Source organism: Triticum urartu, chromosome 5A (assembly GCF_056163025.1).
Source record: "Triticum urartu cultivar PI428250 chromosome 5A, HENAU_Tu73, whole genome shotgun sequence".
Taxonomy (NCBI): Eukaryota; Viridiplantae; Streptophyta; class Magnoliopsida; order Poales; family Poaceae; genus Triticum; species Triticum urartu.
The window spans coordinates 47,620,132-47,645,845 of NC_141877.1; the positions used below are offsets into that span (position 1 = coordinate 47,620,132).

General features: G+C 46.0%; 1 protein-coding gene and 1 pseudogene across 2 annotated transcripts; both read right to left on the reverse strand.

The window, feature by feature from the left end:
- Positions 1-1,941: 1,941 nt before the first annotated feature.
- On the reverse strand, positions 1,942-4,741 carry LOC125555567 (protein synthesis inhibitor II-like). The gene is made up of 2 exons (XM_048718476.2): positions 4,542-4,741; positions 1,942-2,976 (listed from the first exon to the last, which is right to left on the reverse strand). Exons 1-2 carry the CDS (start codon positions 4,702-4,704, stop codon positions 2,198-2,200), a joined length of 942 nt encoding a protein of 313 aa, XP_048574433.2. The 5' UTR covers positions 4,705-4,741; the 3' UTR covers positions 1,942-2,197.
- A 13,236-nt stretch (positions 4,742-17,977) lies between these two features.
- On the reverse strand, positions 17,978-24,134 carry LOC125507748 (UDP-glycosyltransferase 73C5-like; annotated as a pseudogene). The gene is made up of 3 exons (XR_007282965.2): positions 23,259-24,134; positions 20,405-23,153; positions 17,978-19,747 (listed from the first exon to the last, which is right to left on the reverse strand). The product of XR_007282965.2 is annotated as a UDP-glycosyltransferase 73C5-like (transcript).
- Between the last annotated feature and the right edge of the window lie 1,580 nt (positions 24,135-25,714).

The following is a 25,714-nucleotide window of genomic DNA, read 5'->3' on the forward strand; positions in this document are numbered from 1 at the left end:
AAAGATCTCTTTCACAACATAGCACATGTATAGTAATGACACGTACTCCTGAAGAGGTGAGAGCTAGCTCCAGGCTAGATGCTATCACGTTGCACTCATCCGTATGTGGATATGGAAGTGTGCACTCCAAATGTCCAATAGTGTGAGGGTGCACTCCAAATGTCCAATAGTGTGAGTGTGCAACAGATTGTTAACTGATCGATCCGTCGGCGAGTACTATCACAAACTATCTACTAGCTACAACTCAACACTTAACAAAACAGTGGCATATGCTACATTGACATCTCATTGAACAGTTCAGCGACATATAGAAGTGAGAAGAAAATCACAAGTCAAGAACTTATGCTTGTTGATGGTAAAAGAGTGCAATTAGTGTGATTCGTTATCCAGAAAATGAGAAACATGCAGATTTGTTGAGAAATAAAGAAGAGCAAAATAAACCATGTTGCTACATGAACAAATCAGAAATGGCATGATTGGTTCTCTTATTCTCAACAGAGCGGTTGCATAATTGAATTGCCCACGATTAACATGAGCAAAGTAAAATTGGTCTTGTTCTTCCAGTGGTCCATACTACCGTCAAGGCCGAAAAAACACGATATTGTGAAAAATATAAATGGAAACCAAAACATGAATGCGTGTATACGTCATAGAACGAAATAATTATTTGTTCTCTCTTAAAATGGTGCTCCATCCATTATAATTTTTTAAGTAAAAAATAATTTGGGCTGACCTAAGTCCTGGAAACATCTTAAAAGTACAGTTGTTCCTGATATAGCAAAATAGAAAGGAGATCAAGTAGCTACCCAGGCATAGAAGTTTGGACTAAAATCTGAACAATCCGCACATAAATACTATGGTGAAGCACATACCGTAATTGACGGAAAGAATATGACATGTGCAAATAAAAAGGAACGGGTTTCTGCTAAAGTGGATTAGTGTTATGCCGTGAAAATTAGCGCATCCTGTTTTTCCTTAGCACGATTTGCGAATACCTGTATTTTTAACCAAAATTTTAGGTACCGATTTGACCCTATTTGTACATATAATAATGTTTTCAGAAATTTCAGAGCCAGTACATTCTGGTGTCCTACAATTTCGGGGGATAATTCAATCTTGGTTTGGTCTACCGGTTCGGCTCCCACGCCGCGCTTTGTTCTGCCCCTTCAAAACTCCTCATCAGAACATTGAACTAATCTTTGTCGAAGACGAATTTGACACCTTGACGAAAAAAGGGGATTTGTCAGGAGGAAGTATGGCATAACATAATTTCTTCAACATATCGAAGAACTATATCAATTAACTTCTCCAACAAAAACTTTAGCCAAGGAAGATTTTATACCAAAAAATAGATTTATGCATGTCCTGCATCCGCGTTTCATCTCTGTAATTATTCACCGCAAGAGCTTCAATAGCAGCCACAGTACATCAAGTATGTCAATGCCACATTGGATATTTCCATCAAATGAAACTACTCAGACAATAGATGTAAATATTTCTAGCTGTTACCAGACATAAAACACAACATCAATAGTAGAGTTATCTCGAGCTCATTCGGATTGATCATCGTATACTGGTATCTCATCTTTGTCTAATCGGTTAACAGTGTTGTAAGCTGCCCATATGTATCAGTAGAGGTTTGAAATTGACCCCCCTTGTGAGTTCGCCTTTTGATTTTCTGTGAATTAAATTGCAAACATTCACACTCAGGTTTCAGGCATGCCATGAATCAATCGAACAGGGTAAAAGTGCTTAAAACAAGGAAGGAATTCAGAGTGAGGAAGGGAAAGGGGCGTGCGTGCCTTGGCCACATAGGATTGGTGCACGCCAGAGTAGGCAGACAGGAGGAAGTGGCCATGGACAGAACCTTTCAGCCACAGAATTGAGCTAGCCACCGCATCCGGCCAGGAGACACCGACGTGTGATAAGGTGCATGCAGGCTAATGTAAAGTGACGCCTATTACAGGCGCTTCTCATTTTAACGATTCCTTCAACAGGCATCAACCCTTGTTTAGATACCCACTATTGGGAATCAATGAACACAAGTTTTTCTCTCAATCATTTCATGCTTTACATGATGACCCAGTGTACAGACACGCACACACATGGAGTACTTTATTTTATTTTAGTATTAACCACGCAGGTAGGCAAATGCTAGTCGTGTTACATCATCAATACGACCCAGTGTTCCACAAACTCATGCGGGTGGCTTCTCTTTCCTGAGGTCGGAGCAGCGGCCCTCGTTCTTGACCATGTCGAGGGCTCGCGACACGTCAGCTCGGCTCTTGATATTAAGAGCCTTGAGCCTGTCCTTGGCTTTGCTCCATTCGCCATCAGGGGGGTTGTCCCCACGGCACCAAAGGACCGAGAGAACCCGCCACATAAAAATGAGCTTTACCTGATCCTCCGTGAGGTGGCTTGATTTTAGCCAGTCAGTCTTCATTTTGTTGCCGATGGAGTGGAAGCGCTGCGCCTCGGGTATCATAAGTGTGAAGGCGAGCAAAGATTTCCTAGCCACCTCAGGCGAGGTCGTTCCATGCTTGAACCGCGCGAGTGCATCTGCTGCGGCTTGGGCCTCCGACTTCCCGAGACTCACCGCCTCCAGTAGCCCGTTAAGATCCTCCTTCTCACGTCTGTTAGTGAGACCTCCATAGCTGTCCTCGAAGGGCAGCTCCGTGCAATCGACCGGGAAGATCTTCTTTTTGCCCTTGGTGCAGAACGCTGTTCCATCTGCGGCAATGAAGCCGAGGAGATAGACATTATCGGATCTCAACAACAGGGCAGGTGGCCTTGCCGCTTCGCCTTTGAGAGTCAGGTTGATCCACATCTGAGGCTTGGGAGTTTCTTTCGGTAGGATATAGTGCCCTTCCACGGGCACTGTGTTCGCCTGTAAGGCCACGTGCAAGCTCTGGAAAGATGCCTCGTACGAGTCGGCTCCCACCTGGAAGTCGACAGCCAAGATCTGGGGATTCGCAACTGCAAAACGCATATGAGGATAAGTTAGCCTAAGTTAATTCATCCGCATCCCTTATAGAGTATTAATAACCTAATAAAGTAAGCACCTCGCCATACTCGCTTCATCCAGAGATAGAACGGTGCTGAACACTAATTAAGTTTATATTAAACATAATAATGCCTATTAAACTTTTCTTCAAGTCAAACCATTTTGAATCTGACCATACAAAGAAAAATATCAACATCTACACTAGCTACGAAGTCAATATCACTGTCATGAACGATGTTTTTTCTTCTTTGCAAAATAAAAATAAATATCATGAACGTTGCTTCTCATAATATATATTTTTATTTTCCTATGAACTGATTTATATTTTCCTATGGGTTTTGTCTAAATTGATTTATATTTTCCTATAAACTTAACAAGCTTGACTTAGATAAACTTTTTTATTTATAAATTGACAAATTTCATCAAAGATCATATGAAAATTGTCATCCTAGGCCACTCCCTCCATCGCGGATCAAGTCCTATTAAACTTGTCTTAAGTCCTACCGTTTTAATTTTAAACATCCATGCCACCAAATTTATATCACTATATACATCTATCATGAACAATAAAATGTTGTTTCTTTATCACTACATATATCATGACAAAAAAATCTCCTAGGTCGTATGAGCATCCACCACTAGTTAGCAAATTTATATCACTACCACATATATCATGAACAATAAAAAAAATTATCACTACTCTGATATGTGTATCATGAAAACTGATGTTCTCCTAGGTCGTATGAACATCCACACAAGCTAGCAAATTTATATCACTACTACATCTATCATGAACAGTGAATGTCTTTCCTTTTTTATCACTAGTACATGTGTCATGAAAATTGATCTTCTCCTAGGTCGCAGGAACATCCATGCTAGCAAGCAAATTTACATCACTGCTACATCTATCATGAACGACAAACAATTTTTTTATCACTACTAATACATGTGTCATGAAAATTGATCTTCTCCTAGGTCAAACGAACATCTATCATGAACAACAAATGTTTTTTTAATCACTAGCACATGTGTCATGAACATTGATCTTCTCCTAGGTCGCATGCAGGAACATCCATGCTAGCTAGCAAATTTATATCACTAGTACGTCTATCATGAACAGTGAACGTTTTTCCTTTTTTATCACTAGTACATGTGTCATGAAAATTGATCTTCTCCTAGGGTCGTAGGAACATCCACGCTAGCTAGCAAATTTGTACCACTACTGCATCGATCATGAACAATAAATGTTCTTTTTTTTATCACCACTCCAACATGTATCATGAAATTAAACTGACGTTCTCCTAGGTCGTAGGAATATCCACACTAGCTAGCAAATATATATATCACTAGATCTATCATGAACAATAAAAATATATTTTTTTATCACTGCATGTATCAAGAAAACTGATGTTGTCCTAGGTCGTGTGAACATCCACACTAGCTTGCAAATTTATATCACTACATCAGATCTACCATGAGATGAAAACTACTCTATATATATATGAACGTAACGTAACAGCGTGGCATGCATGCTTACCTCCGGCTGCCTGTCCCTCGAAGGCAGCACCATGGCCAGCATCCGAGGCCGGAATCGCGGGATGGTTGCCCGAGGGCGTCGCCGGTACGGACGCCGACCCGCCACAGACCACCAGAAGCAGCACCGCCGCTTGGAGGACCTTGATTGCGTTTCCCGACCCCATTGTACACCTCTGTGCCTCTGTCAGTGTGTGTTATGTTGGAGACGGGATGCAGCTCGGGCAGGGGGTATTTATAGCATCGATCGGTGGCAGCCAGCCTCCTGTCATCGGTGACTGTACGCGGGTAGACTGATTTAGCCGTGGTAGAAATTCTCTGTAGTTGGAAATAAGCTGCTAGCTGATGGTGGATTGTAGCGTACTGAACATCCATAGGCGGATGCATGCATGTGATGTGTGCTCAACAAAATAGGAAGGCAACAACGCGATTCATTTCCACAGGCTGGCTGATCATTATCTTCTTCTCCTCCAAACGGTAATGGTGGCGTACTAAACCAAAATACACATAATTCTTCAGTGTATTATAGATGTGGAGCACGCATGCACGGTCTTTCACAACCGGCCACTGTCCAAAATGGTGGCGGCAGGTGCGGTTACGATCCTTGTTATCTTCTGCTGATGGTGGATTGTAGCGTACTCAGCATCCATATGCGGATGCATGCATGTGATGTGTGCTCAACAAAATAGGAAGGCAACAACGCGATTCATTCCACAGGCCGGTTGACCATTATCACCACTCCTAGCAAATTTGCTGGTTGATCATTATCCACGCTAGCTAGCAAATTTGTATGACTACTACATTGATCATGAAGAATAAATGTGTTTTTTTATCACCACTCCTAGCTACATGTATCATGAAATTAAACTGATGTTCTCCTGGGTCGTCGGAACATCCACACTAGCTAGCAAATATATAAATCACTAGATCTATCATGAACAATAAAATATATTTTTTATCACTACATGTAGCATGAAAACTGATGTTGTCCTAGGTCGTGTGAGTGCGATGCAACATGAGTATGACACTACTCCTATACATGTATCATGGAAACTGATGTTGTCCTAGGTCATACTAGTACTACTATTTCTTTACCTGGTACAGCCAGATCGATGAGCTGGTGCCTCACTGCTAGAAGAAATTCTCTACTTGGATTGTGGCGTACTGAACATCCATAGGCGGATGCATGTGATGTGTGCTCAACAAAATAGGAAGGCAACAACGCGGTTCATTCCACAGGCTGGTTGATCATTATTCTTCTCCTCCAAATGGTAATGGTGGCGTACTAAACCAACACACACATCATTCTTCAGTGTATTAGAGATGTGGAGCATGCATGCACGTCTTTCACAATCGGCCACTGGCCAAAATTGTGGCGGCAGCTGCGGTTACGATCCTTACCTTCTCCTCTAATATGGTAATGGTACGTGGATGGTGGCTTTGGGTATTGTTCACGACTCGCTCTGAGCATTCTTCATGACTCCGTCTGCGCGTTCTTCACGACTGCTGGTTGGATTAGAAGATTAGAAGTTGACAACTTCTTTTTTCTTTTTACAAATGGAGCTTGTTATAGCTAGGGCTGGATGAACGAGTCGCTCGGCTCGTTCAGCTCGTTATCATTAAGCTCATTAATATTAACAAGCTAAAACCTCTGTTCGGCTTGGTTCGTAATGGGCTCGTTATGCTCATGAGTGTTCACGAGTGCTCGTTAAGGAAATAAACAACAAAGAAGAATTCCATGATTGTTAGAATAAATTCGAGGCATACCGTCGATCATCCGAGGACCAAGCAATCACACGAGCACGACACCGAGATTTGTTAACGAGGTTCACCGATATGGCTACATCCCTGGGGCCTCACTATGGGCGCTCCTCCCCGTGACACCGTCACAATACCGCACACCGGCCACCCGGGCGCCAGCACACGCCGCCGGCTCCCCCTTGCGCGCCTGTGCTATTATGCTGGCATAGGTTACATCGTGTGTCTACCCCGCTATATATGAGAGGCCTAGGATACAAGTGTCCTACTAGGACACGACTTCATATCCTATGTAAACACAATACTACTCAGAGTCCAACTATAACCTACCGTGTACACAATATTTGACACAACTCTAACAATGATCCCATAAAAAATTCACAATAGAATTAAATTAAACAAAAACGTTAAGGTAATAAACAACATAGAAGAATCTCATGATTCCATCAAAATTCACAACAACATAAATTAAATAAGGACGTTTGGTTCCTGGTGGCTGGCTCCTGGTTGACTCTATGGTCTTCTGTCGGCTAGCTCCTAGGTCTAGAAGAAGTGCCGAAGTGGGCTGGGCTGGTAGGCCCCTAGGCTGGGCTAACTAACAACTCTTTTGTTAGTGGGCTAATTTGAACTAGGGCTCTCATGTCAAGCTTTGAAAAATAGCAAGCTAAGCGAGTTAGCTTGTGAAACTCATTTGCTCGCTTATTAAGCTCGTTAATCTTAACGAGCAAAAAATATTGTTCGGCTTGTTTTATTAACTAACGAGCACGAGCTTAAACGAGTCGAACTATCGAGCGCTCATTATGCTCGCGAGCTTCGAGCTTTTCGTCCAGCCCTAGTTATAGCACAACTTGCCTTAATTCATCTTATTACATGTTGGCTTAATTCCTCTTCTTATTACATGTTGCTTGTTACATACAGCACATCGACGACTTACCAGGTCGCTGGTGGACTTAGAGCATCTACAGCAGCCGGGCACCCTAAACGCTTCTCAAACACCCGGGCGGGCGGATGGGTCACTGACGGTTCATAAAAAATCGATCCACCCGGGCATCTCAAACCGGCCTCAAACGCTCAGGCCGTCCGATGCTCCTCATATCTGACCCAAATCTAAGGCGGGTATGGGGCGGCCCGGGCATGTCCGGCCGGCCCCGCCTGACAGGTCCGGGCCACCACCTACCCCACAGCTATCCCACAAAATCCCCAATCCGGCTTCCAGCTCCGAACCCTAGCTCACATCACTCGCCTCTCTCACTCGTTCTTATCTCTCCCCTCCTACATTCCGATCCAATCCGATGCAATGTCAAGCTCTGGCAGCCACTCCAGCTCCGACCTCGACTACAATCAGATGACCCTCCACATTACCTTGGACCGGTCCAAGGTGGACACCAGGGGCTGCTCAGGATATGCAGCGTCGCCGCAGCTCCTGGGCCGGCGCAGCGCGGACGCCGGAGCTGGACCCTCCCGGTCCGCGCTCAGCTCTAGCAGGACAGCGCTGTCCGCACCACCCCGTTGCCGTCCCCTTCCCCCGCCGGCCGCTCCTCCGAGCGGGCAGCAGTGGGTGCTAGTGTCCGCGCTGCCGTCCCGCATGCGCACTCTGGAATCAGAGGCACGCGCCACCCACAACGAGAGGCACGCGGGAAAGGGAGAGTGAGGCAGCAGACCGTCCAGTGCGCCGTCGCCGCGGGATGCCGGCAGAGCCCGGCGAGGACGAGTGGATGCTCGCATGGGTCTATCGCTGGTCACCCATGACAGTAGAGACGGACGCTCGCCGCCTCCGGCGGAAGAATGCAAAGGCGCTCCGGCTATCCATAGAGCAGTCAGAGCGGGAGGCGAAGGAGGCAGCGGCGGAGGCAGCTTAGCTTGCCAAGTTGAAGCGGCAGTAGGACAAGGCCGCCCGTCAGATGAAGGGGCTGATCGTCTCGTCTAACTCTGACTCCGACGACAACTCTACCTCCTCCAATGATGACCAAGATCCTCCACCAGCCACGTCGCCTACAGCTACACCGGTGACCGGAAAAGGCAAAGGCCCAGCACGGAAGTGGTGATCCCGCTCCTCCTCCTATGTTTATATCGTTTTTAGTTATTGATGTTTAAGAACTTGTCCGGCGGCGAACTCAGATGATCTTTTGAATGATGTCAAGTTTGTTTATGTCCGTCTGCAACCAATTTTGTTGCCCGTTATTTGATCACGTAGAGTAGCTCATGTTGCATGTATAGTATGGCTATAAGGTGCCGGATATAAGATACGAAGATGTGGAGAGGGAAATATGAGGCGTGTCCAGTCCGTGCCCACGGATGCGCCCGGCCATGCGATGCGACATGTATGTCGGCACTCCTGTTGCTGTTGGCATCACTGAAGAACCAAACAACGAGCAGGAAGGAAGGGGTTCAACTTGTGCTATGCCCACTCGTTGACGCAATGTTCCTCGGTGGCTTGTAGGCTCAAACTAGGCCCACTCCTCGACCCAATGTTCCCCAGTGGCTTGCAGGCCAAGTCTAGGCCCGTTGATCGGGTTGTAGCGAGCTGTTTCAAATAGCAGAGTGTGTGTCTGACTTGGGACGGTAGTTAGGGGCTTCGGCCAAAACACTATAGATGTAGTGCTGTGATTGAGGTTGCGAGGATAGAATCCATGGCGATGAAACCAATTCGTGATTAATACGAGATACTTGTGACCTTCCTCGTCCGATCGGGTGGCCCAGTGTGCTCATTGTTAATACACTCTCCTCATCTGAGCATCTGATAGTCATGGTGCACTCTTCATCAGGTTCACACGCAGCCAGATGTCTCACCAAACATCTCTAGCATGGCCGAGCAGAGGAGAAGCTCAGGCTCCTTTGGTTTGATGAATATCATTACATCATCTGCAAAGATTGACAGTCGTTGACTCATTCCAATCCTGGCAAGTGAGTCAAGTAATCCACTTGTAGATGCTAGCTCAAACAACCTTTGAAGCCGCTCCATGATTAAGATGAAAAGCATTGGTGACAAAGGGAAACCCTGTTGTAGGCCTCCATAGTTTAAGATCGGTGCACCTGGCACGCCCCGTTGGTCATTATCCTCATGGATGAGCTAGCCAGTAATCCACATATCCACGACATCCACTTAGGGCCAAAACCCATTATGTTCATCACCACCGGTACGAATGGCCGTTGTATGGAGTCAAATGCTTTGGAGATGTCTAGCTTAAGCATAATCTACAGCTTCTTTAGAGCGTGCAATCTCCGCAGTGTGTGGAGGAGCTTCTCGTCCACTTAGCTTTTTTTCCTGCTCGCTCCACTGCTAGCTCAAAAAAGTTGCTCTTTTTCTATTTGAAAAAAATAATTCAATTTACACCGCTCGCCTCACTGCTAGCTCAGAAAAAATGGATCTTATTTTTATTTGAAAAAGTAGTTTAACTAAAAGATGTTCAAGGATTTTAAAAATATTTTTAATTTAAAGCTGATGAATTTTAGAAAACATCCATGAATCTAAAATATTTTCATGGATTTCAATTTTTTTTGCAAATTAAATAAATCTTCAAATATTAAAATACGCACAAACTTCAAGATTGATACACAACTTTTAAATATCTATGAATTTAATAAATATTAATGAATATAGAAAAGTATGTTTCAAAAATATTTGCTCCTTAATATTCTCAAATTTTAACAAACGCTCATGAATTAAATGTGAAAAAAAAGGAGAGAATAAAACTAAACAACACACAACCTTACATGTGGGGCTCTCAGCAACCCCACAGTCCCCAAAGAACTACAAAAATAATGAAGCTCAATATTTCTACTATAGATCTAGCCGTCACACGCAAAAAATAAAAAATAAAATCCCAGCAATGTTCAAGAGAAAGGCGGTGAGAGGCACAGTCACTTTTCTTTTATATACAAGAGCGGGCGGTGTAATCAATCGGGGAAGGGAAATGCAAAGGGATGGGTAACAGACAATAGAATAGCAAACGCCCATGTAGTTTACCGGCCAGTGGGCCCATCTGGCAGTACACAACGGCGGCAAAGCTACATCGGTTTTGCTTGCCTAAAAAAAAGCTACGTCAGTTGCGATTGATTTCCCCCCTCACAAACATGTTTTAGTTGTGGAAAAATCGGTCGAGCTCAGTAACTAACAGTATCTATACTCGTAACCTTCCTCGTCCGATCGGGCGGCCCAGTGTGTTCGTTGTTAATACTCTCTCCTCATATGAGCATCATAGTCATGGCTGCACTGTTTGTTAGGTTCACACACAGCCATATGCCTCCCCAAACATCCCTAACCTAGCCGAGCGAAGGAGAAGCTCAAACTCCTTTGGTTTGATAAATATCATTACATCATCTACAAAGATTGACAGTCATTGACTCATCCTTGTCCTGTCAAGTGAGTCAAGTAATCCACGTGTAGATGCTAGCTCAAACAGCCTTTGAAGCTGCTCCATGATCGAGATGAAAAGCATTGGCGACCCGGGGTCGCCCTGTTGTAGGCCTCGATGGTTGAAGATTGGTGCACGTGGCACCCCGTTGGTTTTTTAGAACGAAGACGCCGGAGACGTCCGGCTTTAAATTAATAAAGCCCACATAAGGCAGAATCCAACAGGTTCAACACATAACAACAAAGATAAAACGGCCGTAGCCAAAGTACGATACATGCAACCAGCCGAAGCCTGCAGGTGGAAGATAAACTACATAAAGCAATAGGCCGGTCCAATAGGTCAGAACCTACGGCAGGCTAGTGGCGGGCATCAATCTGGATCATCCGAATCCGCTCCATAGCCTTCGTCATCCGATCCGCATCACGCCGTTTCCCCAACGCCGTCCATGTCTAAAGAAATAAGTGGCATTTGAAAATAATGTCAGTCGGGTGAGAAGGAAATTTGTGCTCGATAGTCATCTTATTGCGAGTGGTCCAAATGGACCATAGCAAAGCTCCCACGCAGCGCCATAAGATACGGCCGAAACCACCCCTATGAGCGACTAGCAAAGCGCGCAGGTCCAAGGCTGAGCGGGGATTCCAGTTCTGACCGAAAGCCTCCCTAACCGCACTCCAGGCAAAGCGAGCGAGGTGACAGTTGAAAAATATGTGGTTGGCATCTTCATGTTGACCACATAGCACGCAAGAGCCGTCGGAGGGTCCATTCCTACGGGCGATATTATTGGAGGAGGGAAGGCGATCGCGAAACATCTGCCACAGGAAAATTTTGATCTTTAAGGGAATGGAAGCTTTCCATAGCCCCCTAGCTATGTCCAGGGTCGGCCCCTCGGTCAGTTTGCTGTACAAGGATTGGACGGTAAACTTCCCCGAGCGCGAGAGAGCCCAGGAAACCGAGTCGGCCTCAGGACGAAGGTTCACTCCCTCCAGATCAGCTACGAGCCCGTCCCAACAGGCTCGTTCGTTATTGAGCAGGGGTCTTTTGAAGGAGACCGCAGGCGGGCTGGTGCGCAGCGCATCTGCCACTAGGATATCAACGCTAGTAGCAAGCCGATAAGCTAAGGAATGGCTTTTCCACAAGGGTTCCGAGCCAAACCAGTGGTCCAACCAAAACCGTGTTGAGGACCTGTTGTTGACACAAAGCTTGGCTCCTAAAGTGAATGCCGGCATAACTTTCTGGATCCCATTCCAAAAAGTTGATCCCTTAGCTTTGGAAGTTAGAAAATTCCCATCTGGGAAGTATTTGGCGCGAAGAATATCCGCCCAGAGCCCTTGCTCGTTTTGGGAGAGTTTCCAAATCCACTTGGTTAGGAGAGCGACATTCATTAGCTTCGAATTAAGAATCCCAAGTCCTCCAAATTTCTTAGGGCGACAGAGCGCGGCCCATTTGATTAGGTGATACTTCTTTTTGATCCCCGTTCCTTCCCAAAAGAACTTGGATCGGGGCGTATCAAGCCTGGCATGAACCCCATCAGCCAGCAAGAACATGCCCATCGTGAACAACGGGGGGGAAGACAGGCTAGAGTTAGTTAGTATTAGTCTGGCCGCCGAGGAGAGGAAGCGACCGCGCCAGGGGCTAACCCTATTTGACACCTTGCCATACAAGGGCTCCCATTCCAGAATGGAGATGTGTTTATCCGAAATAGGCAGGCCCAAATACTTAATTGGAAAGCTCCCTAGCTTACAATTAAGTAGATTGGCTACTCGAGAAGCGAGCATAGGATCCATCCCAATGGCTATTACCTCGCTCTTAAGGAAATTGATCTTAAGACCAGAGATGATTTCGAAAGCGAGGAGGATAAGTTTGACCGAGGCTACGCTATGATCATCAGGCTCAAAGAGCAACAAGGTGTCGTCCGCATATTGGAGGTGGGTGAGACCACCCGGAATAAGGTGAGAAACCACCCCGCGGATGTGTCCGGCGTCCTTAGGCTTATGGATCATGGCTGATAGGGCGTCCGCAACGAAGTTAAAAATCAGGGGCGAGGAGGGATCCCCTTACCTGAGACCTCGTTTCTTGCGGAAGAAGTTCCCAACCTCTCCGTTGATCGACACCGCGATCTGGCCACCCGAGACCAGATGCATGATGCGGTGAAGAAAGCCTGACTCGAATCCCTTCCGAGTCAGCACCTCGCGGATGAACTCCCAGTTCACGCGATCATATGCTTTCTCAAAGTCGAGCTTTAGGAGCACGGCCTGTTGCCCGGTGCGTTTAACCTCATGGATGGTCTTCTGCAACACTATCGGCCCTTCGAGAATGTTGCGACCTTTGAGAAAGCCAGGCTGACTACGGTTGATAACGCGCTGCGCGACCGGTGCAAGTCTGGTCGCATACGCCTTTGAGCATATCTTGAAAGGTACGTTAATGAGAGTGATAGGGCGATACTGCTTGATAGTGTCGGCCCCTTTGACTTTGGGAATAAGGCTAATCACGCCATAGTTAAGGCGAGAAACATCTACCATACCTAGCGCAAACCCATTGATAATCCCGTAGAAAAGGTCTTTAAACATCGGCCAGAAGCGTCGGAAAAACACGACCGGCCAGCCGTCCGGGCCAGGCGCCGTGTCAATCTTCATTGCACCCACGGCTTCGTCGATCTCCTCCGTGGAGAAAGTCAAAGCCAAGAGGTCATTTTCGGCTTGAGACACGCGGCCTTCTTCCCCCCAGAAGTCTGCCCGAAGCTGGAGGTGCTTTTCCTCATCTGTTCCCAACAGATTGAGAAAGAAGTCATAGATATGTGCCACGATGTCAGCCTGACTAACCAACAGCCCTTGATCAGATTGAAGTCTCAAAATCGAGCACTTCCGTTTACAACCGTTGGCAAAGGCGTGGAAATATCCCGTATTCGCATCGCCCTTGGTAACCCACTTGACGCCGCCCTGACGGCCCCAATATTCCTCCTCCTCCCTAAGAATGGCGAGCACCTGATTCTCAAGAGCATAACGGTGGGCCCATTCGGCTTCCCGAAAGGGTCTGGAATCAGCTTGTACGTCTAGGGCTTTGATTTCAGCAATAATAGCTTCCCTAGCGCGCTTCGCTTCGCTCCCATGGTTTGCACCCCACCCACGAAGGAAACCCCGAAGGGTCCCAGCCGCCGCGATCCAAGTGTCCAAGGGACCCCTGGAGCAGCCGACCTCAGCTCTGGCACGCTCCCAGCGCGCCATGAGCAAGGGCCCGAAGCCCTCTATCTCAAACCACCCAGTTTCAAAGAAAAAGCGGGGGCTGCGCTTGATCCGATCCTCCCCCGAGGCTAGGATCAGTGGCACATGATCCGACCCAATACACGTTTCCGCAACCAGCGTACACATGGGGAATAACACTTCCCAGTCGGAGGTCACAAACACCCGGTCGAGGACACTACGCACCGGAGACAGTTGCACGTGAATCTAGCGCCAGTCCTAGCGATCTCGCGCAGGGCGCATGAAGCAATCGTATTATTGAACAAGTTCACTCTAGGCCAGTCAATATTAGGATTATTCTTATCCGCTCCCGAACGGATAAGGTTAAAATCACCCCCAAGGACAATGGGGACATTGGCGTCTTGCTTAGCCCCAACCAAGCTTTGAATTTCTCCCAAGAAATTAGCCGCCCTAGAGTGGTCAGCCGGGCCGTAAACGCAAACAATTGCCCATGAAGCAAGTGAGATCCTGTGTTTAATCGTGACTGAAATGAAAAACGCGCCCACATCCCAGTTTACAACATCGCATACATCACTGTTACATCCCAAAAGGAGACCACCTGAGTGGCCTACAGACGGCACCCAGCCCCAAATAAAACGATGAAGAGGATCGTAGGCAGCCAAATCTCTATACGTGAAATCAGCTTTAATCGCCTCCTGAAGCGCAACCACGTCAATGCGCTCCCTAGCAATGTATTCTTTAAGCTGGTTCCGACGACCAACGTGGCCGCACCCCCGAATGTTCCAAAAAAGGTAGCGCATCTAAATAATACGGTTGCGAAGGCGCCCCCTCCCCCTGGATGTCACCGGTTTTGCCACTCGTTTTTTAGCTGGGGCACGACTTGTCGAGGGGGTAGCCTCCACCTCCCTGGCATCAGCGTTCCCACTCGCCAATACAGCAGACCCAACAGGGTCAGAGACGACCAGCGCCGTGGCAGAGGCCTCCCTGGCCTTAGCCAACGCGGCAGCTGCGGCCAAATGGTAAACTGTTAATCTCCAGGAAGAGGAAACTGAGGGCTATGATCTCCAGGCTGCTAATGGGGCCATTCTGTCAGCGGAGCCAGGGAGGCTGTCGCTGCGTGTGCTCAAGCAGGAGCTGAAGCACATGTTTGCGGGTGACTGGGACTGGCAGGTCTCTCAAGTGGGGGATGACGATTTTGTGGTTATCTTCCCTTCTGCGGATCTGTTGCACATGGCTAAGTCAAGTGGTAAACTGTTTCTCCCTATCAACGATATTACAGTGCAGGTCCGCGAGTCTATCCAGGAGACCATTGTGCCCCTCTCCATGCCGAAGGTGTGGCTCCATCTCCACGGTATCCCCAAGAAGCACCGGCGTGTTGATCGCCTGATGGAAGGAATGAAGATGTTGGGCAGGCCCATTGTGGTGGACGAGCTCTCCCTCATCCGGATGGGACCGGTGAGGATGAAGTTTGGATGCAAAGCTCCGGACAAGATGAATGGATACGTGCAAGTGTGGTTCAACCATGAGGGATTTGACATCAAGGTGGAGGTGGAAAGACTCCCGAAGCACTCGGGCGAGGGTTCTGTGGCGTCTGGCTCTGACAAGGCCCCTCCTCGCCCTAGCAACAATCAGGGCCAGCCGGGTTCAGGGACCGGGGGTGCGCCTGGCCTGCCGCAGGGTTCGACCATGGCTCAGGGAGGGCCGGTCACCGCAGTTGGCAGCCACCAGCAAGATGTGGAGATGGCCTGCCGTGATGAGGAGAATGAGGACAGCATGCCGGACACGTCGATTGATACTGAGACTTGGGACAAGTTGGGTCTCACTTCCCTCGCGCTAGAGGAGGACAGAGAAGTGGTGGCACCGGGTGCTCTTGCGACGGCGGACACGGCTGGGAGCAGTCCGACACCAGCGCTCGCGTTGCTGGGGGCTTTTGACCAGTCTGGTTCCAAGGAGCGGGCTGGTGCTGGCCCCATGCTTTCGGGTGCTTCGGCCTCCCCCAGTTTGCTGGGCTCCGACACGGGTGTGGTGCTCAATGAACCATCCATGCACACCCCGTTGTCAAGCCGTCGCAGTGCGGGGGGCTCCGGGCGCGCTCCCAAGAAGACGTCGGGTCGCAAGTCCTCGGCCAACGCTGCGGTGCTCTCCCTTCCATCGCCAACTGCGCCAGCATGCGTGGACCTGCAGGCGGCTCCGGGCTCCGCGGGCGTCTCGGCCAAGGCACGGCGCTCTCGAGCTTCTCCAGTGGCCCAGCGCGCGCCAAGTGCTCGGGCCAAGGCCCAGTTGGGTGAGCTTTCTTCCATGGAGAGTGCGCAGCTTCGTCTTGCGGAGAAGAATCTCGAAACCTCAGGTAATCCCTCACCCTCCTTTAAGATTTTGAATGCCTTTACGGACCCGGAACTTGTCTCGATTCTAGACGACGGCGGTTTTAAAGTAGGTGTAGAGAGCGGCGAGTTAGTGTCGTTGATTCATGCTCGCGAAGGCACCCCGTTGGTCATTATACTAATGAATGAGCTACCTTGTGGCGTATGACGTTGGCGCAACTTGGTGTACCTTTTTTGCTGGCATTTAGCCACACAAACGTATATCATGGGTGCAAAGTACTAACCAAGTTGGGTTACTTTGGATTACTTTAGCAAAACTAGTAAAAGGGCCCGTGCGTTGCAATGGGAAAGAAGAGAAAACTAATTTCCAATAGCCATGACCATATTTTGCTGCATCACCGAGATACACTATCACTCACAATTTTGTGAAATGATGAACAATTTTTGAAATCATGAACATTTTTTCAAACTCGTAAACATATTTGAAATCATGAACATTTTTCAAATTCATGAATTTTTTATATTTTTTGAACATTTTCTAAAATCACGAGCATTTTTTGAATTCATGAACATTTTATATTATTTGCAAAAAAATGAAATTGTGAACATTTTTTAAAACAATTTTCTTGAATCGCAAACATTTCTAGAATTGACGAACATTTTTTTGGAAATTGGTGGAACAAACTTTGAAATTCATGAACATTTTCTCAAATGCATGATCTTTTTTGTATCATCGAACATTTTATGAATGAATAAACTATTTTTTAAGTCACGAACAGTGTTTGAATTTTTAGGACATTTTTCCATGCATGAAAATTTTTTGAATTGACGACATTTTTTCAATTTAATTAAAAAATTAATGCGTGAACTTTTAGAAAACATGAAATTTTTTTTATTTCCCAAACATTTGTTTTCAAAATTTCAAACATTTTATGAATAAGCAAACATTTGTTTTCAACATCCACAAATATTTAGTATTTATTAAATATTTTCTTTAGAAATTCCCTTTTTTTAATTTTATGGAACTTTTTAAGGTCCCAAATTATTTAAAGTAGAAAAAAATGAAAACAGAAAAAAATGAAAAACAAAATTTGAAAAAAGGCCACCTAGACATGGTCCGGTCCAGACAGGCGCTGCATCCTCTCCCAGCGCGCAGAGTGCAGTGTAGGAGGTCCCTACTGCATGGGCCGGCCCAGGGCGGGGTCCCCTTGTGAAAAATACTTTGCAACTTTGAGGGCAATTTTCATGACTTACCGCCAGAAACAATAGCCCTTATTATTATTATTATTATTATTAGGTAGGTAGGTAGGTATAGATTGAGTACATCATCCATCATATAGATCATTAATTCATTATTGATACTATGCTCCGCTCTTCGTGCCTTCGTGGACAGAAGATGCGCTGTTGCTGCCACGACAGGTAAATGTAACCAATTTAATGATTGTCTTTGTTTGACACGCATGTGCCCCCATTGAATTTGTCACTCCATGATTAGTTAATTACTTGCGGGATGGTGATCATCCTTAATACTGCACTAGATGACCCGTTGCGCCAATGGCGCAAAGGCCAAGAGCAATGCAAGTATTGAAAGAGTAAACATAAATATATTTAGAGATAGATTGGAAGACATGGATTATTCATGATACATAGTGTTCTAAAAAGCTTATGATAGATTATTTACAATGCTATTAGGAAGGAAGGTAGATAGGCAGACATACATCTTGTGTTCACTGATTTAGTCTTGGAAGAGTAAAGTAAATGAATGTATGTTCATAGCAAAGGTACTGAAAGGAAGAACCACAGTGGGCAAAAGCAAAGATGCAACATAGATAAATAACATTGTCTCAACACATCAACATGGATTTCATACTTATACATGACCATAGCGCAGTTCAAAAATGAAAAAGAATTGTAAGGCGAAGCTATAAACAGGGAGCTTCGCATGTTATACAGCCAACATAGGAGACTAAACACAACAGCCACAGAACCAAGTCGTAATGGTGAAGCTATACATATACAGCTTCACATGGCAATCAGACAGCTCAGCAGGCTGAATATGATGCTCATGGGGATCGGACATAGTGACCGTAGTCGTCGTCCATGTCTTGATGACAATCATCAGCTGAATCTTCATGAGAATGCTCACTGTAGAATGGATTAGGCACTTCATCATTTGAGTACATGCCTTTTTCCTCTAGGAACTAAGATGTTGTGGCTGTAGTGTTTGGAAGTGCGACCACTGCATCATGAATCTCCATGATAGCCTGCTTCAGATTAGAAACAGACATTGAGGCAGCAGGGTCCGAGGCTAATGCCAGCAAGGCCATGGATTTTGTTTGATACAGCACGCACTTCTTCCACATGTTGCATGCTTCTTTAGTTATCTTGTAGCTTATTTACATTGTTTTTAACAAGCAAGGCACATAGGTAGAGATGCATCATATAGACACCTTTGAATTTGCTATATATAATTGGTAGTGTCATGACAAATATGTAGCAGTACCAATACAACTGAGGGGATACATCAATATTAGGAAGTCCTTGATTACATTTAATATACGCGACGACAAAAGGATGCGTATCACATAGATTACCATAGTCTAAAGCATGGCAGTTAGGTTAGATGCAGCAAGAACAAAATGGTTGAGAAATCACTAAAACTAAATCTAGACTACGCTGCAGAGGAAACAATGGTATTTGCTTTAGTGGTCACATAGGCATGGCAGTTAGGTTAGATGCAGCAAAGGTAATTAGAAACGGCCTTTCATTCTTTCTAGGCGTTGTTCTACTTACCATAAACAAAAAGGTTGGAAATATAGATTGATTACATATGCAAGCAGTGAGCTGGCGCTGACGGGTATCCTCCTTAGCCACAGCTGCAATGACCACAGTGAGGGCTTCATGAGGCCAAATGTTCTCCTTAAAACCCGGTACCAAAGATCCAAGGAAGATTGCTTTGCACCCTTGTCAGCACCATCTGAGGTGGTGGATCTGTAAGAGAATCAACAATATGACAGGAAATGCTCTCGACTGCAAGATCAACATATATATGTCTTAATTTGCTCACGATCTAATAGAGTAATCAAATAAAATCTCAGGTAACCACCTCGTACACAAAACGAAGGTCATTTAAATCCTGAAAATAATAGTACAGAAGTAGAAGTTATATTCTAATGCAATACATGTACTTTATGTATCCTGGAAATATAAACAGAAAAAATAACATGACTGAGCAATATACACCGTGCACATTCAGATATTCATGCTTAAAGGAAGTGCAATGCATACTGTGGAATCACACAGCCTAAATCCATCTTCGTCTAGAAGACTGCATCACAACCATACATCAAGAAATTAATGGAGAAGGGGTTTGCCCGGACGACGAAAAATTGTGACAGGCGGCATGGAGTTTTATATTTCCAAGCCAAACTATATTACAAACAAAAACATTAGAGACAATGGCCATGAAGAACTAAGCGTCTATATGGAGTGGGGTGAGAGACGGACCCTTCAACATTTCATTGCCCACAGTTATCCCTGAATGACATGCATTCATTCTTCATCCTGGAAGCACCGATGCTGCACCAAGTTGTCAAACGTCAATGATAAATCCAAATACATATTTATAAATGAGACTGTTTAGATATGTTGATCCTGCAAAATAATTAAATAGGTGATCATTATTAGGAATGCTTCCTGGGGCCTGCTAATGAATGGAAAGCTATAGTACATAGGAGTCTAAACGCTACAAAAGATTCTTTCTCTGGGAACAACAGATGACCACGAATGTATGCTTTTTTCCTTCAGCCTGCTTATGTTCTGGTGTTCATGACAAGCAAGTGACCTGCATTTTCACCCCTAGTGTGTGTACCATTTTGTATCAGCTATATTAAAAATGAACTGTGTGGTTAGGCTCATGATTGCCAAGAACAATTACTACCTTGCTAGTGTGGCTATCAACCTATGACAGACCAAACAATACTCGTGTTGTTTCTGTTTATCCAGGAACTTTAGGTATTGCATTTGCGACAGTCAGGTATTAATAACCACATAAGAATGACAAACAAATATAATATCTTGGCTGCATCATACATTTTAAAGGTTAGCTACCTAGCAGTGTTCTAGTGGGGAGTTCTTATTTTGATCCATTATCAGGTGATTCAAGAGATTCCTAAAGAACCAATACCATACAGTTTGAGACCAACAAGGCAGTACAAACGAACAAACAGAAGGTACCTCTTGTGGCAGTGTCTTCGTATGCCGTCAATTGGTGGCACTGGAGTTCAAACAATTCCATCTCTCTGCATAATCGCAATACATCCTTTCAGCTGAACTGAGCATGTTTCAGAAGCCCAGGATGCTGCCACCAAGAGCATCCTTTTGCAGTTCACATCATCGAAAAAATATCAATATCCCTTTCTCTTTCAATTGTATCGTCAGCTAACCTGTCTTTTCATTTATTTATCTTATTTCCCCAAATTAAGATTGTCTGACTGCCTTGCTATCGCCTACTAAAGCACATAAAAGTTATATCAACTCACATACAAAAAAGGTTAAATATCTATTTCATGAATACATTAATATTTCCCTGAAGGAAAAAACCTAAATAACCAGTTCTAAGTTTAGCTGAAACTTCGACTGAGTTACTAAGTCACGCATTGTTCTGTTCATAGCTTTTAAACCGCTTAACCGATCTCAGCAAATAAACTATTCTAAGATACCTACAGAGAATTCCCTACAACTTTATTTAAGGTGATTGGGACTAAGACTGTCTCTAACTTGCTTGAACATAGGTAAATAGATCTTCTCACAGACTCGCTATTACTAAACAGTAGCACCTTTTCTGGCTTAACTCCTAAACTACCAATCAAATTTCAGTGAAACCAGCACCATTGGAAACATAAGAACAAGAGCTACAACTGTTGTTTTAGGAGTACATTGAAATTCCGCACATATTATGCCCAGAATTTGAAAGAAACTTAGTGCTAAAATATACTACCAAGCAGCTACGAATCTGAATATAATTCAGCCTTATCTCAGCACCTGCTTGTGTTTGCTACAGGAGAAAAGAAACAAAATACGGACATCATCTGCAGCTTGCTGTGAGCAGATGCCAACTCCAACAGGGCTGAACCCGGGCTTCGTCCTCCTCCTTGCTGGTCTGTGATGCAAGCTTACATAGGCAAGCATCTAAGTGTTACAAATATACTTGTGTATTTCTACAAGGAGGCAGACCTAAAGGTTTTTTAGACATGTACATATTTAAGGGAGGTTTATGGCTGATTCAGTTCAAGCAAGTCGCCTTTTTCCATACTTGTTTAGAAGTGTAAATACTTGTTTAAACGTTACTACAATCCTCAGGGGAAATCAGCTATGCAGACCAAAAAGATGACAAATTTAGAAGTTTTTAGTTATTACCAAAGCGATCAGCAAGATGAAATTGGATGTACTGACAAATTTAGAAGTGTGTAGTTATCCTTACTCGGATGTACTGACAAGAACAACTGAAAGGCATCGCTATTCCGTGAGAACCAATCAGTGCGCTTTGTATGATAAAAATGAAAGACTGCAACTTTCATGACTAATGTCTGATAAAATAACGAGTTTCATGACTAATGAGTGGATGGTGTGGGGTAGTTTTAGTTTCTTGATCAAACTGAGATAACGGTGATGGAATCATAGCTCTTATTCTGCTATGATAACATATACGCTAGATCAGTTGTTAGAACCCACGTCGCATGTAAAACAGCATGGAAGTTTCTTCAATATGCAAGTAGTTGGTTTGGCCTGGTACAGAAAAGTCTTTCGATTTGCGTCGTGCTCCTGAGAAAAGACAGAATATGATTAAGAATATAACAGAGTCCTATGTATTCATTTTTTTTGTGGACAAGTACTCCATTTATTCACTGACTCTAAAAATAGGACAGTATGCTTCTCGACATTTCCCTGTGTAAAGCAAAACTAACAAAATCCTCTTTTTACTTCTTTAATTGACTACAAATTCAAATGGTACATTTAAAATGTTGTTGAACCATTTTCTTTTGGCAGACGTATGCTGAAAAAGAAAGTATTTGAATGTAGATTTTTTGTGCACATTAATCACCACTTGGAGAATATGTTAAAAAGACCCAGATAAATTAGGGAAATTGGGACATGGTACGCTAAGTAACTGCCCAGTTCTTGCTGCTTGACCTCACTCACAGGTCATACAATAAGGGAAAGAAGTACATACAGTCAAACACTACTCCTTAACCACCATATTTCACTTTGCTTAAGATTTATAATTAAGTAGACATAAACTTACAGCAAAGCAACATATCAGTGAAGCTAATTAGAGAAGAAAAGATTAGTGAAGAACAGAAGGGAAGATTAGAGCCTCTTCTTGGTAGTGATCTATAGTCACTCATGGCATTATCATGTGATCATGTCTACGGAAACCCACATCCGAATAGAACAAAAAAATCCTCCACCACCAGAGGAACCAAACCTATGATTGTATTAACAAAGAATAGGTACACATCAGATTGACATCAACCCTTATCTCAAAGCAAACACCACATAAAACGCAGTAAAACATGGAGACATCGTCCAATGGTCACTCATGGCATGATCACGTCTACAGAATTCCACATCCGAACAGAAGAAGAAAAAGCATCCACATTCAGAAAGCCCAAATCTATGAATGAACTCACACTGAATTATAGATCAGATCAACCTCCAACTTTGTCTCACAGCCAATACCACATAAAGCACATTAAAACGTGGATGCATCATCCAGGCAAGCCATCTGATGGAACATGGGAAGACCTCCACATCCAACAGAGTAATCAGCTATGAAGAAAGGCGATTGAGCTGACCTGGGTCACGGGTGCAGAGGGACCGAGAAGGTGCCGATAACCTGTTGATCCTGCAAGATGTGTGGGAATCCCACAAGAATCAAATGCATCAGGGATCTCCTCCCGCTGGATCCAGTGCCAGCAAATCCCTGAGATGATGAACACCATAGGGATAGTAGGCAAAGGGAAATACAGAACAGATTAGGCGGCCGGTGTTACAGGGTTTACAAACGGATTGAAGAACAGGGAAATACCACGATGACGCTAGATCTCAGCAGCGCGTGACGTAGTAGTGTCGCCGACCGTCGGCGACGGCCTCCCTTGTTTCCATCAGGTCGTCGATAAGCCTGCGCAGATCACAGGACGACGACCCGCCTTCCGACACGGCCGCGCGAGCCTTCACTGCGAGCTCCTGCGCTCGGCACCTCGCCGTCTCCCCCGTTCCACCTGGTTCCAAGAACCTCGCCACCGCCCGCGCCACCGCCTCGGCCGGCACCATCTCCTTCCCCTCCTCCTTCGTGCTCCGCGCCCCACCCCACACCTTCTCGCCGATATTGAGAACGTCCGTGACCAGCCTCTCCTCGATGAACTGGTCGAACACCAGCGGGCAGCGGCCACGTCAGCATCGGCGTGCCGGCCACGGCCGCCTCCAGCAGCGAGCTCGACCCACAGTGCGTCAGGAACGCCCCCACGGCCGGATGAGCCAGGATCGCGGTCTGCGGGGCCCACGCTCTGACGAGCATCCCCCTTTTTCCCGACACGCTCCTCCCACCCCGCCGGCGGGAATAAAGCAAGAGAGGAGGGGGGAGTGGAGGTAGGCGGCGACCGGTGGAGATGCGTCGATGACTTGGGGCTTGGATGGATGACGAGGATGCCGACGACGGACGATCTCAAGGCCAGCCAAGGGCTCTGCCGTTAGCCATGGCGGCCCGGACGCCGAGGACAACCTGCGCCCGACCCGGCTGGATCGAGAACGTGGTGGCGCACCTCGAGGACCGGGGAGAGAAGGCGGCGGTGCGAGAGCAGGGGAGACGAGGCGGCGCAGAGAGAGAAGAAGGGCTCGAGGACGGAGAGGATTGGCAGTGCGCTGGTTTTCGGGAAGAGGATTGGCCCTGGCTTTTCCGGCTTTCGACCCCACGTCCCACGATCGCTGCATCCCACCCCTCTTTTCCAGCCTTACACTCGCACACAGGCACACAGTAACTGAAACGTCGGACCCGCGCTGCGTATTGGCCCACACGTCATCAACATTAACACATTAACACGAACCAACAGCCCAGAGCCGATGCCGTACGAGCGACAAGCGCTCCAGTCCATCCCTCCTTTTACCACAGAAGACTGTCTGTATTTCTCACACGAACGACACACGCACGGCACACTGAGCTGCTGGTCCCATGCATTTTCCTGGCCCAGGCGTCATCCACCAAAACCCAAATCCATGGCGTGAGGTAAAACCAATGGCAGGATCTTTGACACACAGCTGAAAAGTACTGATAACTTTATACGGACGCACATCGGATGAACCAGATTGAACGCCCGAAGCAATGCTCTGGTTAGGCGGGTACTCTAGAAGGATTTATATGTTTAATTTCCTGATAGAGCCAAAAGCAACGTGCTAACTAATCAGGCAGTGTGTAGGGAAAATAGTGAGAAATTAAAAGCATGAAACCAATTTTGATTCCTGTCATCATCATTTGCATGTTTTTGCATGTAAGGGGCTATGCAAAATAGTTAACTCTTCCGTTGCAAAATCTATACCACGTGATTCTTTAATAATAATAAAAACAAAGAATAGTACAGTCCACGAGTCACATTGCACCCAGTCAACCTCTCCTCCCAAGAATTCGTCGGTCAGCGGTGGGATCGACACAGGCGCACCCGCTAGCTGCGGTTACGATCCTTGTTATCTTTTGGCTTTTCTGCAATCTTAGCATGTTTTTTCGCGAATACACAAAGCTTGCGTATCATTTCATTGATAGGAGGAATAGAAGAAGTACAATGAATGGTACAACACATGACACGAACGCAAACATGCGTGAACATGATGCCTGAAGCAAAGAAACAAGGGGTGCTCAGCTCGAACAGAAGAGACAACACAACTAAAGCCAACCAAGCCAAAACAAAGAGCGGCAAAACAAATCGCTAAGGCCAACAAATGGGATACCACGAGCGAGCAAGATAGCACCTTCAAGAAGGAAGACAACGCCGAGATGCAGTCGACATCCGGTCCGGAGGAGCCAGACCTAGGATTTCCCCTGAGCTCGAAGAGGGGCGTAGTTAAAGGCCGTGGCAGTGCCTCCAAGAAGGAAAGCGACACCCGCAGGCGCCGCCGCTGCCAACATGGGGCAAGCCGAGTAGGAGTTTCTCCCTGGCTAGAGGCTGCGCAATCCCATAGCCGCTGATAATGGAGTCGAGGATGAGGAAGCCGGCTCTGGTTGGATTGGTGGGGCTGCACCTGCCGCCGAAGGGTGGCACTGCCTCCGAACCCACGAATAGAATCAAACAAAAGGGGGAGGCTTTGGGGTGTACAGGGTATGGCCGGCAGCGAAGCAAAGGCCACTGCAATGGGAGGACGACGGCGACCGGCAATGCCGGCAAGTTAGGATTGGAGAGACACAGATCCGAGCTGCCGTGGCCGTGGCCGTTGAAACATCGGCGAACCAGGCTAGCTGGAAGGGACGCAGCTACTGGCCCCGACGCCGATGCCGCC